The 16,243-nt window shown below is 47.7% G+C and overlaps 2 protein-coding genes across 2 annotated transcripts in view; one reads left to right on the top strand and one right to left on the bottom strand.

The window, feature by feature from the left end:
• The window catches only part of TMIE (transmembrane inner ear), a 31,528-nt gene extending 25,622 nt beyond the window's left edge, over positions 1-5,906 (bottom strand). Inside the window, exon 1 of the mRNA XM_056334293.1 lies at positions 5,487-5,906. Coding sequence (XP_056190268.1) covers positions 5,487-5,585 — 99 coding nt within the window. The 5' untranslated portion in view covers positions 5,586-5,906. The remainder of the gene's footprint in view (positions 1-5,486) is intronic.
• A 4,094-nt stretch (positions 5,907-10,000) lies between these two features.
• ALS2CL (ALS2 C-terminal like) overlaps positions 10,001-16,243 on the top strand; it is a 48,623-nt gene continuing 42,380 nt past the window's right edge. Inside the window, exon 1 of the mRNA XM_056334451.1 lies at positions 10,001-10,099. Coding sequence (XP_056190426.1) covers positions 10,097-10,099 — 3 coding nt within the window. The 5' untranslated portion in view covers positions 10,001-10,096. The remainder of the gene's footprint in view (positions 10,100-16,243) is intronic.

Raw genomic sequence — 16,243 nt, 5'->3', positions numbered from 1 at the left:
TTTAGGTCAGAACAGTTTGACACTGGCTCTTTTAACTGGAGAAAAAAAAAAAAAAGAAAGAAAAAGAATCATGATTGCTTTGTTTCTGATTCATTTCAGGCAGACAGAAACTGTCAGTGGTGATGGTGGGGGAAGCAGAGCTATTATCCCTAGTGGAAAAGGAAATAGCTGCTGGATACAGGAGTTAATTTGCTTCATTAAACAACAGAGAAAAAAAATTGTAAAAGGCACAGCTTGTCAAGGTCTTTTTGGTTGTTTTTTTTTTGTTGTTGTTGTTTGTTTTGTTTTTTTAATGCCCCTTCTAATTAGGCTTGACTGGTGTTGCTGCTTTGGCTGCAGCGTGGCTGGGCTTTGAAAAACTAATGAGATTTATTCCCAATTGCATTTGATTACATGTATCTAAAGGCCACAGATGGTTCAGGAGGACTGAGCTTTAAATAATGCACATGTGCACTCTCTTCTTTCCCCTCCTTCCAAGTAATAAGACGGAGATGGACAATGTGACAGGATGGACAGATGGACAAACCTCCATGCAAGCAACACTTATTTAGTAAGGCTATCGAAATCCTCTGCAGCGGTGGGGGAACCCTGGCAGAGTCCAGATGAAACACTGAAAGCACAGTAATGATAATTGATTGGTGGCTTCACAGGTCAAGGGCCAATATAATAGGATTATATATTTAGGAAAAGAAGACTGATAATAATGACTGAGTCTAAGTGTGATAGCTGATAAATCTAGTAATTAATGTGAAATTACCATGTAGATATAGCTGTTGCCCTGATTGTGAGGCTTGCTTGAGCCAGGGCTGCTCCTGGGCTGGCCAAAGGGACACCTCTTGTGGTCTCAGGCCTCCAGCTTCCCAATGGGAACCTCATTGTTTTTCATACCTGGACCAGTTCATGTCCTGTGAGCAGCAGTCTCGGGCTGAACCCTGATGCCTCTCTCCATCTGAGAACAGCAGCAGTCACACTGCCTCTTTAGCATAGCTGTAGCATTTAGGATAGCTGCTTTATTGCCCCTGCTAATGATTTAGTTATAGATGCAACCTCTCTGCAAATAACAATAGTGCTCTGAGAGCATGTCTAAGGTTTTCCCTAATATTTATGTGAGTTTGGGTCTGGGAGGGATCAGTGACTTTGTACCCTGTATAGTCTCTGTCTCTCTTGAGCCTGTCTCCTCAGACTGACCATAACAAAGAATTTCCCAGAAAATAGCTTTTATAATTTTCCATAATATTTTGAATCCAGCTGACCTGAAATACGTGTGTTTTCCTTAAAGATGCAGTTCTTAAAGCTAATTCTTATATCTCGAATCATTATGTGTGTTCCTTGTGTATGTCCACCTGAACTATGATGTTTTCCCTGTATTGACAGCTATTGAGTTAAATCTATGCATCCACAAGGGAAATCAACCTCAGAAGTTCACTATAACTACTAGCTAATTTTACCTGCCTTCATTTAAACTACAATCACACATGAGTATTTTTTAGATTATTATATACAGCATTACACCCATCACATTCATTTGGAGGCTATAGATGAGGGTTGCTCTCCCTGGAGCCCAACTATATACAGCTAAGTGTAGTATAGACTGAACTCCACTTAACACCCCATGGATCAACTGTATCATTTGTCTATATGGCAATTTGAAAGTGGAAGGTCTTGGAAAACATCTGAAAGCCTTTAATTAACCCCTCCTTTTCTTTAAACTGGCCTTCAGTTTATTTTGCAGTAATCTTCTTACCCTACTCCACCAAGCCCTGTCTTCGCTCAGCTGAAGCTATTCATAACTAGTTAAAAAGAACAGATTTTGGTGGGTTTGGTAGGGGTTCTTCTCCTCCCCCCCCCCCCCTTTTTTTGTTTTGTTTTTGTTTTCCCCCTTCCCTACTCTCAAGTCTGTGGTGCAGCTTTTCCAAGGAGTCCAAGCTAGAACTCGCAGGAGACCAGAAGCTTCTTTAATTTCTATTTTGGTAGAGAGAAGGGCCACCTTGTTCTGGTCTGTTAAAGCTTCTGAAGAGTTTCTTTTATGTGGCTTCCTAGGACAGAGTTTAATCTCCTGAACAGGAAGCTCCAAATTCTAATCCAGAGACCAAGAGCTTGGCAAAGGTCTGACAGATGCAGAATTGACTCAATAAAGAGATCATTGACTAAACAAAATGCTATATCCCGAGCACCTGCTATGCCTTCCCATCCCAGGGACCAACTTCACACATGGTCCAAGTCTTTTAAGAGCTGACCTGATGCACATTATCCTGATCAGGTCACCTTATTGGTTTCTACATAAGGAATTCATTACATCTGGGGCCAGAGCACCCTGTGATAACCCACGAGGCTGATGTGCCTAACCTCTGCCAAAAGAAGGTGGACCTCTCCTATGAAATAGTGGGAATGGGAAAGGTCCAACTTTCAGACTGGTATTTAATTTTTACATCTGCTTTTATCCAGCCTGATTCCTTCCTTAGGTACCTCCAAAGAGTTTATAAAAAAGGAGAAAACCCAGGTAAATCAAGTAAGGGCTGTCAAAAGCCTTGGTATAGGAATGAGAAGATAATTTTGTCAAGAACTCAGTAATGAACCATATCAGGATTACTGGGAAAATATAGTTTATTCCAGCTGGTTTATCAGTCCTTAATGTTAATAAAGTGGCTCAAATAAACCCAGATTTCCCTGTGCTTTCCCAAAGCAAAGTCCTGATGGTTCTCCTGTTGCTCTACAGAGCAGGCAATTCCTTAAGCTGATTATTAAGCATGATGCTACTTTTCAGCCCTGGCCCAAAGGAGGGCTGAATCTGAGAAGTGATGGGGTTTGTATTGGCCTTTATAAGAGGAAATTTCTGTTTGAAAGGCACTGGAAATGTTGATGGCTCTCCCTCCTCAACTTGCCCTAATTCTGTTTCCACCACATCCCCATGGCATGTCAAAGATCTGATGGACAAAAGCAGCAGCAGTATGAGCTGTGCTATTGCCTCATCTCTCCTTCCCTATGTAAACTGCCTGCTTCTTGAAATGCAAGCTTCATCCTAGCTGGGGCTCCTGGGGGGGGTGATGGGGAAGGTGGGAAGCTAAGGAATGGGCCAGCGCTAGTTGTGTTTCATGTAATGAATTTATTTTATTAGAGGATATTATTTTATGGGAGCTGAATGCATTGTCTGAGCAGCCCTGTGCAAGGAGGAAAAAAAGCCAAAGCCATGCTCTCTTGTTCTTCAGTTGTGTTGTTGCTAGAGCACTAGTGTGATGCTGGAAAAGAGCCTTTTCCCAGCCTTCCAGGAGTTTATCTGGCACCCGCTAAAGTCTGAGCGTGTGAATGCACAGGGGCTGGCACATTGCACGGGCAGTGGGCAGGGCACACCATGGAGCAATTTCCAAATTTACCCAGTGCTGGGGTAGCTTGCTAATCCTTGGACAGTTAACTTTCAACCAGGGGACTGAGAGTTCCTCCAAAAGGCCTGTGAAAGAGGAAAGCTTTTTGTCAGTGCAATTAGAGTCGACATTCGGAGGCTTTTATTGCCTCTTTGCTCCTAAGTGGACAGTGTACATGAATCTGCACACTTGAAAACACTTGAAGACCATCAAATAAGAGCATCTTCTTGTTTCTTTACTTCTTTTTATTGTGGCTTGGGGTTTTTTGTGTGTTTTGTTGTTGCTTTTTTCTTTAAGCTTGCTGAAATGCTTTGATGTCTAGCCCCTTTGACCTTCTCTCTGTTTGCTTTGGTGGGCTGGCATAGCATAAATTGAATTATATTGGATAACTACATTGTATAATTATTTGAAGTAAAAAGTCCTTGCAGAGCTTCAGAGCAGCCTGTAATTCATCTGCTTTCTACAAAAACTTGACTGTTCCTCTAATCTCATTTTTGGGTACTTGGTAGTTAACCTGCCGTGCAGATTGTGTTTCCAGGTGAGATTTGCTCCCTCTGATGTGCTTTAAGCAGAGAAGTTTTCAAGAACGTCTGGTATAAGTAAAGCAGTGCATAAAATTACTTATGTTTTATAATTTTTTTTTTGGTACTTTTGCTATTTATCTTTGTTTTGCATTGTTGTGAAGACAGTTCCTGTGAATTGTGCATCTGTGAAACTTAATGAAAGGGACCATGTTCCTGGTGGGGTGGGTGCTGTGCCTGCACGCCGCCTGGGGTGCGGTGAAGCGTGCTTTGTGAAATGTGCACTGTAAGAGAAAGTTCTGCCTCGCTTGTCACCTTGAAAGCTGCTGTAGGCTGAACTGCTTGGAAAAATGTGAAAAATGTCTACAGCAAAGTGTGCATGAGTGTGCAAAGGAGTTTTAGGTTCCCATTTGCCTTGCTGGGGATGTTATATCGTGGTCAGATAGGTAGGATAGGTTGGCAGACCCATTTGAAAATCTTGAATTTACTAAATTTAAAATGAAACAACCAGAGAGTCAAGGCAATAGTTGGACTGTGGCATGGGGATATGAATTCTGCATGGTTGTCACTGCCTTTGATGTGCTGGTGATAAACTGCCAAACGTGCACCCCAAAGGCGGCAGAGATCAGACCTGGTTTGGTGTGAGGCCAGGTGATGTGCAAGGCAGCCAGGGATGCAAAGTTTTAAAACACTGAAAAAAAACTTTGCTTATGCCAGCCCGTAAGAGCCCTTCACACAGCTATGCCTACACAGATGCATTTTTGAGCAGTTTAGCTAAACCCAGAAATCTGAGCAAAGCATCTGCTGCAAGAACACGCTGCTCATCAGCACCACAGCCCTGGGGGCTGATCCTGGACCAATGCTGCAGCTGCCTCTAACATGGCTCAGGCCTTAGGAAAAGCAATGAAAAGGTTGAAAATGGCTGGGATGCAAAACTTTTGGCAGCTGTAATTCTGAGGGGCCAGATTCTCACTTCTATAACTGCTGCCAGGGTGTAGACCTGGGATGTGAAGTTGCTGTTCCCTCCTGGTTCATTCCAGCCTTGCTGGAGGGAGCTGGGGCCATGAAAGCACAAAGTCACCCTCAGGGGAGAGCTCTGAAACTGAGCTGTAGGTGAGGAACGTCACCTCAGAGGTTAATGTTTTTGCTGAGCTGGAGGAAATGAGAGAGAGAAGAAGAAAAATGCAGCTCAAACATTTCACTTGGGCAAGTAGATCCAGGGACAGGATCACCTGGGTCATGCCTGGTCCTTCTCTTCTTTCCCTGAACCTCTGATGTGGGACACTTGTTGGACATGCAGTACTGGGCTAGAAAATGCTGTGCTGTGACTTTGGCCCTTTGCAGTATCAAGCCCTCTTTGGGGCTTAAAGCAGCCCTAAAATGCTGACTGTCCTCAGCAGCAGCTACTGGTATTTTAAAAGCACTTTCTTTCCAGTGCTGGGCCTGTAGAAAGCAACAAGCATCTCCCAAAGAAGCCTCAAACTCCATGGAGCCACCTTAAAGTCTCTGCTGTCCGCCCTGCCTGTCCTCCCTGGGTAACGTGCATGGGAAAAACACGTTCCTGGACACCCCAAACCCCCAGTTCACAAAGCAAGCTGCTCCTTACCTCAATTAACTGTGCCACAGCTGCTCTGGAGCAGGACAAGAAGAGGGAGGAAGAGCTCACCCAGGAGAGAGGATGCTGCAAGGGTGGATCCCACGCCATCTTCTCTTCCCAGTATATCTCTGACTTCTGCGCTGTAGTCCAAAGCCGGGAGGTTACGAATAACCCAGCCAGCTCCCAGCTGCGTTCAGCATTTACCAGAAGCAGTCGCGTGCTGTCCTGGCCCTTCTTTACTGCCTTCCTTTCTAACCCAGCAGCCACAGAGCTGACGCTGGGGAGTCATTAATTAATTAGACTGGTGTCGCTTACAGAGTAGAGTGCTCTGCTGCTCCTCAAGCCGGGCTTCGTGAAGGGGGGATGCAGGGAGCAAAGCAGCCTCAGAGCCTCACTGCTCCCTTGGAGGAAGGCGATTCACTCACTGAAAACCCTGGCTTTGCTTTTTTTTTTTCTCTCCTTCTCCTTTTCTTTCTTTCTTTCTTTTTTTTTTTTTTTTAACAGCTGCCTGACTGATTCTAGCTCTCTTGCTCTCCTGGCCTGTTGAGAGAATTCTCTTCCCTTAATGACAAAGGGCTGTAAGCCAAGCTGATGCATCATCAGCATCATACGTACTCAACGCTAGCAGAGTTCAGTGTTACTGGAGATGAGGATTTCACATCTTGGGATTTTAAAAGCATCTTTCATCCCTGAAGGATCTTGTGGATGTGTTGCTACAGTCTGTAGCCTCACCCGGATTTGATCTCCAAAGGCAACGGGGAAGAGCATGTGCATAGCAGGCTGCGGAAGGTAAAACTGCGGGGCCAGCGCCTCTGGTTCATCTCTGCTCTAGGAGTCAGGAAAATGGTCTGAATCCAATGGGCAGGGAAAGCACAGCCTGAGGGGTGTGGGGGATCGTGGGGCTCCAAGCTGGACTGTCCTTCCACCAGGGAGCAAAGAAAATCTTTGGCCACAGAGTGAAAAAGTGGGTCAGGAGAAGAGTGACTGGATGAAGCTGGTTTACTATATTCTCCAACAGTCATAGTTTCTTTACTGGAAGAAACCTGGAATTTTAGGCAAGAAAGCAAGCCATGACATCCAGGAGGATCTAGTCCCTTCTGCTACTGTGTTCTAGCACTTTCGAAGAGCTAAACACAGTTTCAGGAGAAACAGCTCCATAGCAATTTATATTTTACAAGCTCAAATAGGCAAGGCTGGCTTTAAGGTTTGCATTACTGATTAGATGGTGGAGATCGGAGGAGGGTGGCAGGGTGCCAGCGTGTGCATTGCTTGGGGAGGGGGAAGCAGCCCCTGGGTTCCCTGCTGCGCTTGTGCTGGCCGCAGGCTGGCACGGGACCGTTACCTGTGGGATCCACTGGAGAGTGGGTGGGAAACCCGGGTACTAGGATGGGAGATCGGTGTGAGAACTGGGTGCTGTGCAAAGGGAAGGCAGGGTGCTGTGTTAGCAGGTCTCAGCAGCAGACAACAGACGGTGGCAGCATTGAGGCAGGGAATGATGCATCTGCCTCCGAGGTTGTGCAGCTTGGTCCTCCTTTCCCAGGTTAAAACCCAGCCTGGGGCTCTGAGAGCCTAGGCAGTGGCTCGCTGAGCTGGTGTTAATGTTTTTCAGCTTGATTTCTTAAGGAAATGGGGCTTTGTGGCATGATATTTTGCTTGCCTCTCTCCTCCTCCCTATCATCCCTCCTCTGGACTTCTAAGATTTTGCTGCTGTTTTAATCCGACTGAAACTGGCCAAGGGATAAAGGCTGGGGATGCTGAGTTTCTGCGTGTTTCATTTTTTAAAAAGTATGCCGCTGGGTAAAATACTAAATCAGTTGTATCAATGGAAGGAGGAAGGATAGTAGTTGAACAACTCTTACTGGGCACCAGAGGATCCACGCTGGGCAGAGATGCTATGACCAGCCAAGCCATGGGGAGCTTTGCTTTGCACCTCTATCTTGCTGAGCACCAGCGAATGCAACCATGGGGCATAAATCCACAGCAAACTGGGCTGCCAGCCCTGCTGCTTATGGGACTGCTTCCTTTAAAAAAAAAAAAAAAGTCTAAGCGTTAGTTCTAGTCTGCTTAAGTCGAGCTTGTGGAGATGTACCTGCTGTGCCTCAGGTCCAAGGCAGTGTAAGCAACCTGAGCCTCTGAGCTGCTCTTTCCAGGGTGCAGTTTATTATTAGTGCCTTGCCCATGAACTGAGGGTTCCACACTGCTCCCATTCTTTTATTTGTGAGTTCTCAAGAGGTGTGGGTTGTTTATTTGGTTGTTTTAATGCACTGAGCAAGATGGATTGCGACTTTGCTGCGGCTGATGGGGAGCACTCTCCTCTCCATGTGCTGCTGAGCCAGGCCCGCCGTGGCATCAAACCACTGCTGGGAAACATTTGTGCCAAGAGCTATGTAAAAATAGCGCAAACAAACCTGATCGGTTTTTTCCAACCTCCAGATTTCTTGTTCTATATATGGGTCACTGAAGCAGAGTGAGTCCTTCGGATTTCAGAGGGGGGAAATACAGATTTCTGCAGACTACAGAACTTTCAGCACTTCGTAACTTCATTTCAGCTTTTTTTGTTGGGACAGTTTGAAAATACCTGGAGTAAGTCAGAGTAGAATGCCCTGCTAGGATTTTAAATTATAAGATTTCATGTTGGTCTTCTACCCCTATGAGCTTTCGGAGATTTGTTTGTTTACTTATTTATTAATTTTCCTTCATGACAAGGAGGACAAACAAACTCCTTATATGCAAGCATCTACTTCTAATTTGGTGACCTGACCCTTGGAGCTGGATATTTTGTAGAGAGAGAAAAAAGTGTTGCAAAACTTGTGAATTTAGCAAGAATGAGGAAGTGTGCTTTGCAGGGAGAGGGAGAAATAGCTGCCGTTTCCCATATACAGCCCTGCAGCACTGACCCCGCACCAGGTGAGGTTACTCATAGCCCACATTGCACATGCTGTTATGTACTTACGGGTTAGTGGATGACCACCAGTCTCTAAGTAAAACCGCAGGCACCGTTAAACTCGTCAGCTGCCTATTTATAGCTTGTGCCTTTTGCATCCTCTTGGGAAACAAATGAAATGCAGCTCTTGCTAAACATGCCACCTCGCCAGTCACTGCGGCGCTGGCCGTGCTGCTACGCAAAAGCGCAGTGATGCTGTTGGGGAGAACGTTGCAGTCTTGAACTGAGCATGGCAGCAAGAGCCCCAGGGTTCAAACCACTTGAAAGGGGATGTGGCTCTTGCCCACCTCATCCTCTTCCCCACCCTGGGGCTTCTTTGCTGTCTGCCTGGATTTGGAATGGTGGGCAAATGGACAAAAAGCTGCAGGGGACTCGGTCTGGTCTCTAGAAATGCACCAAGCATGTAAGAAGAGAAAAGAGAAGTGAGTCTCCTTGCTTTGTTCTGGCTTTACTGATATCAGTATCTGCCAAGTGGCTGAGATTTCTTAACAGAGATTTCTAATCCTTCATGAGAAAGCCTCTGAAGACAGAAGCTGTGTGTCCCACATGTGCTTGTGCTCATGTGTTGTAAACCTGTTTGCAGGAACTGTTGGTGGGAATCCGAGACTGGGCTGGTGGGTAAATTTTGTGCACGTCACAGCTCTGTTACACTACTCATTTGGCTGACTACATGCTGCTTCCCTTCCTCTGTGTGCTTCCAGGCACCTAGAAGCCACGGTGATGGGCACTGTGCAGGCTTACAGTGTTTAGAGAAATACCCCTTTGCCATGCAGAATGCACGTTCCTGAATGAGTGGAAATATAGGATTTGGAGGAAGATGAAGGGTCTCCCTTCCTGCCCAAGTGTGGAATCATCTCTGTCCAGCCACTCCCAGAGCTCCCACATCCTCCAGCAATCTCTTCCAGGCTTTCTCTGCTCTCCTCACTCTTCCCACAGAGCATCAAGGTCCCAAGCCCCTGTGCCTGCCTGCTCTTACAGGTGTTTGAAGATTTCCAGGGAGACCAGGCTCCCAGTTCCTCATCACTTGGGGCAGGGAAGGAGAACTGGGAGCCAGGAGAGAGGAGAAGCCAGGAGAAGGGAGGGAGATCTTCTCTGGCTGCAGTTTAATCCCCAGAGCAGGGTGCAGTTTTTCCCTTCAGTTTTGCAGCTCCCATTCAGGTATTTGAGGCTTGCCCTCTGTCCCTGCAGACCGTGCCTAGGAAACCTCCTTCGTAAGAGAAGTGTGGAGGCTGTATTTGTTTTCAGTTGGCTCTGCCATGACTTGCCTGCCCCGCACACCACAGAAGCTTGACAAGTGTTCCCGCAGAGCGGAAGGCAAACTCAGCAACACCCCTGGTGCTTGCCTGCATGGAGCAGCAGCCACATCACCCGTCTGCGGCTGCTGTTTCCCTTTAAATTCTCTAAAAGCCATTCAAGTGTTGAGTTGCTCACTGAAATTTAATGTGGAGACTGGCCAAGCGATGGCAGCCTGCCAGGGGTTTCCATGTCTACCAAGAATGTTTTGCAGTGCACCTTGGGAGAGGAACATTACTTCCTGGATTTCTTTTTTTTTTTAATTTTTTTTCTCCCCTTAAAGTGAGTAAATAAAGCAGCTGAAAAGTTAGAGCAGGCAGCTTTCATCACCGGCTCCTCTTTCCATTCACATGGCGACATATCCTGGCTGACAGCTCAACCCATGGTAAGATGGACTTTTTGCTTAGGTGGCGTTCGGCTGCCAGGAGATGCTACTAAGCTGTGGAAGTGGTCTTGTGGGAGATTGTGGTCCTGTTGCAAAAGATTTTGCTCTGCGCCATGATGCAGAGCAGGGGGTTACAGCTATGGAAATGGGTGATGTTCTGCGTGTGACAGTATCGCTCTCCAAAGTTTATTGCTTGCGTATTTTGTAGGGTTAAATCTTGCATTTAAGATGCAAGACAGTTTGGGGAGGCTGGGTATTCAGCAAAGTGCTGCCATCGCTGCCTCCATAAAACAGGAATGTTGCTAATTTCCTACTTGCATTGAGGCAAATATTCACAAAATCCCTCCCGGTGCTAACAGGGCGTGTGCCGCGGGAGCGGGATATAATGGTGCAATTCACCGCAATGCTATGGGACAAGGTGCCTTTGTTTCTCGGGCACCATGTCTCCGGGCGGTTGGACTCATTATGAAGCCGACATGCCTTGCGGTTGCAGGTGGCTTCCAGCCCAGTGGGACAGGACCTTGCTGTCCTCATTTAGCCGCTGAAGGGAGAGGTTGGATACGGCCAGTGTGTTTCCCTGTGGAAGGTGGCTCAAAGGTGAAGAAAGGGCCACCAATCTCATGTGGCTGCAGAAAGGTCATCTCCTAATTTACCTCTAGGGACAGTGCTATAGTCACTTGTCATCGCTCTCACAGCAAAGGTGGGTTGCTGATGGATTGTCTGTTCTATGCTGCTATCTCAGTGGGGGATTTGGGATTTGGGAAAGAGGGATTTGGGGGAACACTGGACCAAGACTTACTTTGCTCTTAGGAGTTGTTCATGTGCTAGCTGGCCCTCATAATCTTCTTCCACACTGCTTATGTTTGAGGAGAGCTTTTCTCATCCCTCTCGAATAAAATCATGCCTTCCTTAGGAGGTACCTATAAAACCCATCTGGGTGATGGAGGGGGACTGGTATCAGCCACAAGAAATGTCTCATGCATTAAGAAAGAAAATCTAGTTGATTTCTGCTCTCCATCCTCCAGTGAGTCTCTCGCCTAGATATCTTGGCACCCTTGCTCCTCTTTCATATCTCCATGTGCCAGATGCCTCTGGCCATCGGAGTGCTTTGATCCGCTGGCTGGATGCATCTGACATAGCTTGCCAAGGAGTGGGAAGAAGGCTCCAGCATTGCAGCTGGGGTTGTGCCACCACACATGGAACATTTGGAAAAGCCCTGGTAAAAGTCACTCTGCATCCCAAAAGATTGATACAGTTACCTAGTGGGTTATCTCACTGGTACTGCTTCTTTGCTCTACCTCAGACAAATTTCCATGTTGTTTTCAGAGCTGGAAGGGTTGTAATCATTCTGCTACAGTGAAAGAGCAATATGATGGTTTTCTTACTATTACAGTCTTCTGGAAATTTATCTGTGCAACTAAGCACTGAAAGGCTCATGGTTTTGGATAACTTTGCACAGAGGAAGAAGCTGTTCTAAGCTGAAAGACAGAAGCTAGGTGCTAACATAGGAAAGGGGATTTCCTTTTGTTTGCTTTCCTGCTTCTGGCTTCCTGCACGTACAGCAGCTCCTATGGAATTGGGACTGACTGCCAAAGGCAGTTTTCCTCCGGTTAGACAAGCTACCACAGAGCAATAAATAGTTTGGAATCATGAGTCATGTTTCATTCTTCTAAGTGGGCATTATGGGTTTATTTAGAAAAGGCTTCCTTGTTTCTGCATTTGTTGTTACAGAAAAGTAATTCTCAAGTAGAGTCCCAGTGGCTTTCTTGGACTGGCGGCTGACTGTCACTGTGGAAGGTAGCTGCTCTAAGGACTGGTATTCCTCTCTGGTTTGTTCTGTGGAGTGAGAATTAGAATTGCTTTGCTAAGCAGTAAGCACATTGGTCGTGTAATGCCACGTGGTATGGTGTCCCAAGTCAGCTTGTGTCTTTGGATAGGATGTGGGGCTTGGTGCGTGATTGCAGAGGTCCTTGGTATCTTCCCAAAATGTCTGTCTCTAAACCGTCTGGGCTTCCCAAAGTTCTGAGCACAATGTAGCACCCTGGCCTTTGTATGGCAGCTATGGCCAGATGGATGGGTGTCCTGACTCGCCCCTCTGCCCTCAGGGCAGAAGCAAGCACCATAGGTCACACAGAGGGGAACACATCTTGAAATGGTGACCACCCCCACCATGACCATCTAGTTCTCCTGCCTTGGCAGCCTAATCTTCTGTGCTGTGCAGGACAGGGGTAGGATGGGACCAGTTGGTGCAGCTCATGATGCACAGTTTCAGCACCACCTCATCACAGCTGGAGTTTGTCCAACAGGCTAAGGAACTGGTACAGCTTGACTAACAGGCACAAGGAGACATGTTACTCTTGGGTAGTTTTTGGTCCTTGGATCAGGACCAATGTTTTGTCCTTTATGCCTGTAGCCAGTGTGGTCCTGTTTGGTTTTGCCCCTTTCCAGCTCCTTCTTACTCTTAAGAGAACCACGTGCTGCCTGGTAAAGGCCATCAGCTACTGTCTGTCCAGGGTCTTGCCAATGCCTTGGGATGACATTGCACTTCTACAACTTCCACAACTTCAAGCTGTCGCAAGTCCCTGCTGCTGCTGGACCTCTGGCAGTGCTGGTGCTAAGATGTGTATCTGCTGTAGAGCAGGTGCTGCATGGACATGTCACCAGAGACAGTACCAGGACCAGCTGCTGTCTGACAAGGGAGAGCACAGATGGAGTGGGCTTGCCAAAGGTCATGTGAACAGCTGGGGAAATGGTATTTAGGTCATCTGCCTGCTCAACTAAGGCTGAAATCTCTAGACTGTGCACTATGAAGTCATAGAATTGTTTGGGAGTTTTTAGATCATTTAGACCTTTAAGATCACCACATCCAACCATTAACCCAGAATTGCCAAGTCCATCACTAAACCATGTCCTGAAGTGCCACATCTACACATCTTTTAAACACCCCCAGGGACGGTGACCCCACCACCTCCATGGGCAGCCTGACCCAGTGCCTGACCAGCCTTTCAGGGAAGATGTTCCCCAACCCCCAATCTAAACCTGCCCTGGGGCAAGGCGAGGCCATTTCTTGTCCTGTCACTTGTTCCTGGGAGCAGAGACCGACCCCCCATCGCTGCACCCCCCTGTCAGGCAGCTGCAGGGAGCGAGAAGGTCCCCCCTGAGCCCCCTTCTCTCCAGGCTGAACCCCCAGCTCCCCCCTGAGCCCCCCCCAGGCTGGTGCCCCAGCCCCTTCCCCAGCCCCCTGCCCGGCTCTGGACACGCTCCAGCCCCTCAGGGTCTGGCTGGTGCTGAGGGGCCCAAACTGAGCCCAGCATCCGAGGGGCGGCCCCCCCAGTGCCCAGCGCAGGGGGACGGGCACTGCCCCGGCCCTGCTGGCCACGCCGTGTCTGACACCAGCCAGGGCGCTGCTGGCCCCCTTGGCCACCTGGGCATGGGGGGGCTCGTGCCCAGCTGCTGCCCCCCAGCCCCTTCCCCGCCGGGCAGTGCCCAGCCCCCTGCCCCCAGCCCGCAGCTCCTGGGGCTGGTGTGACCCCTGGGCAGGGTCCAGCACAGGGCCGGGGTGACCCCCACACAGCTGGGCTCGGCCCCTCGGCCGGCCTGCCCGCCCAGACCCCCTGCAGAGCCCCCTGCCCCCCCGCAGGTCAGTGCTCCCCCCAGCTCGGTGGTGCCTGCACACACTGAGGTGTGACCCCTTCATCCAGATCATCAATAAAGATATCTTCCAGGGATTAATTCTTGACTCTTCCAGCTGAGAGCCTGTGTGGGTTTAATGCTGTGACACCTGGGCTGGGTTTGAGCAGCCTGTCTAGGAGATGCTGAGACCGAAGATTGTGGGCAGAGTCCATCTCTTAACTTTGGACGGGGCTTTCCTACATAAGGAAACCAGTGTGGTGAGGAAAGGTGTTGAGCATGTATCGATATCTTTTCCATGCCTTCTCTCCTTGTTCTGTACCTGTCCTGTTCCTGGCCAGTCCCATGCTGCGATCTGTCCCTTGTCTTGTCTGAGTGCCACCTCCATCTCTCGGGGACAGGAATACAGATGCAGACACATTTCTTGCAGTGCCTGTTACCTGAATTCTTCTGTGCATCTTAACACGAGTATGAAGAATTTCTAGATGTGTTTGATTCCTGTACTGGTTTAGTGCTGAATGGTAGCTCAGATATAGAGAACACGTCTGTGCCTATTGCTGATGCCAGTTTCTTGTTCTTTGTTTTCTAATCGCTCCTGCCTTGCATGCCTCTCTTAGTCTTTAGGGAAAAGGCTTGTGTTGCCTCAGTGAAAAGAACCGGGACAAGTCTGATTATCAAGAAGATTGTGAAACTTCTTTTGCATGAGATACAAATAATTGCACACTTAGCTGCTGTTTCCATGCATAGTTTCCCAATGGCATGCACAAATACCATGCTTCTGGGCTTGCAAGGCACACGAGTTAGGGTGTATGTGCTTGGATCAGACATCCACCTCTGTGACTCCTCTGGGTGAGTGAATCTCAGAACTTCAGCTTGTTGCTCCTGTCTGGGGTGGGTGCTGTGTCAGACCCTTAGCTGGCTAAACCATAACAGATCCAGTGAGATCCCAGCTGCTACGACTGCCCTATTCCTTGCCAAAGCCTCAGGCAGCCCCGTGGCATTCCTGTAATAAGGCAGCAGAAGTATCAAGTTGGTGCTAGCTAGGATTATGGACCTGGTGCCATCTTGGACTTGCATTGCCTCCTCCATCTCCCAGCTCAGTCCTCTTTTACCTGACACCGATGTGCAGCTGAAACTCTTGGGATGTCTCGAAGGGTAAATGAAGTTGCTGGTGTTTTTTTTCTTTTAAATAGCTTTTTGGAAGGAAAAGAAAGCTATATGATAGTGGGGTTTGTGCTGAGAGGAACTATCATTTGTTGGGGGGGAAAAAAAATCTCACATCTTCAAACAGCCTCTACCTAGGGATAAGCAGGAGCTGGGGTTTCGCTGGGCGATGCTGTGGGAATGGGGGGCTGCAGGCTGTTTGCTGCTGCTCTGGGGCATGCTTCAGTAACCCTGTACTGGAGCCAGTAGCATCAAGGGTATTCTTGTAACTGAGTAATAAGGCAGCTATTTCCAGACTGGTTGGTTCTCGAAACATGGGGCGGTATTGCCCTGGCGATAGAGAGATGTGCGGGCCAAGAGAGCCGACTCAGCATCACTGGTCCCAGAACTCAAGAATTTGTCTGGGACCTAGTTTCAGCAGAGGAACCTGGACTATAAATAGGCTTTGGTTAACAAACCCAAACCCAAACTAAAACAAAACGTTCTTGATGGAAATGGCCACTTGTTTCAGGGAAGCTGTATTTGGAGGACATTATGAGGGTGGTGAGATGCTAGAACAGGTTGCCCATAGAAGTTGTGGATTCTTCATCCCTGGCAGTGTTCAAGGCCAGGTTGGACAGGTCTTTGAGCAATCTGGGCTAGGAAAAGATGTCCCTGCCCATGGCGAGAGGGTTGGACTAGATGATCTTTAAAGATCCCTTCCAACCCAAACCATTCTATGATTCTATGAAAGGCAACATTTTCTCACAAGGTACATATTGGAGTGAGATTTGTAGAAGGCTCTGTTCTGATGACTAAAAACCCTAACCAGGAGAGGCAAGGTGAGCTCCTTCTCTTAGAGTTTTCTTGATCAAATCTAGTTTGGTATTTTCTAGAGGGGTAAATGCTTGCCATAAGTGGTTGAATTCCCATCTTGCTGTGCCATCTATTGAAGGACAGACGTCTTGGAGACAGTATGCTCATTGGTGCCACTGCACTGCAACTGCCTTTCCCAGATCCCCATAGTAGATGTTTCTGGTGATGGTGTTAAGCCTTGCTTTGAATCATGTTCCCCAGAGTGACACGTGCAAGCACGGGAAGCAAAGATTTTAAAACTGAGGTCAAGCAGGGGAGCAAAATATAAAGCTTGAACCACCTGATATTGCTGCCCGTAGACAAATGAGTGCTGGTAGCATCCCTTAAGAGCCTGGCTAGAAATGATATTGCGTGCTCTATATTTAAGATCTGTGGCTGCAGATAGTCACCGATGATTTAATAATTTTTTTTATTAATAATTGTTTAATAATAACCATCTGGTTAGATAATGGGAGAGCAACCTAGAGCTGACAGAAATATTTATAAATCTAGAAA

The sequence above is a fragment of the Falco biarmicus genome, chromosome 4 (assembly GCF_023638135.1).
Source record: "Falco biarmicus isolate bFalBia1 chromosome 4, bFalBia1.pri, whole genome shotgun sequence".
In the NCBI taxonomy this organism is placed as follows: domain Eukaryota; kingdom Metazoa; phylum Chordata; class Aves; order Falconiformes; family Falconidae; genus Falco; species Falco biarmicus.
Note: the sequence above shows the minus strand (reverse complement) of the source record. Positions and strands in the feature narration are given on the sequence as shown.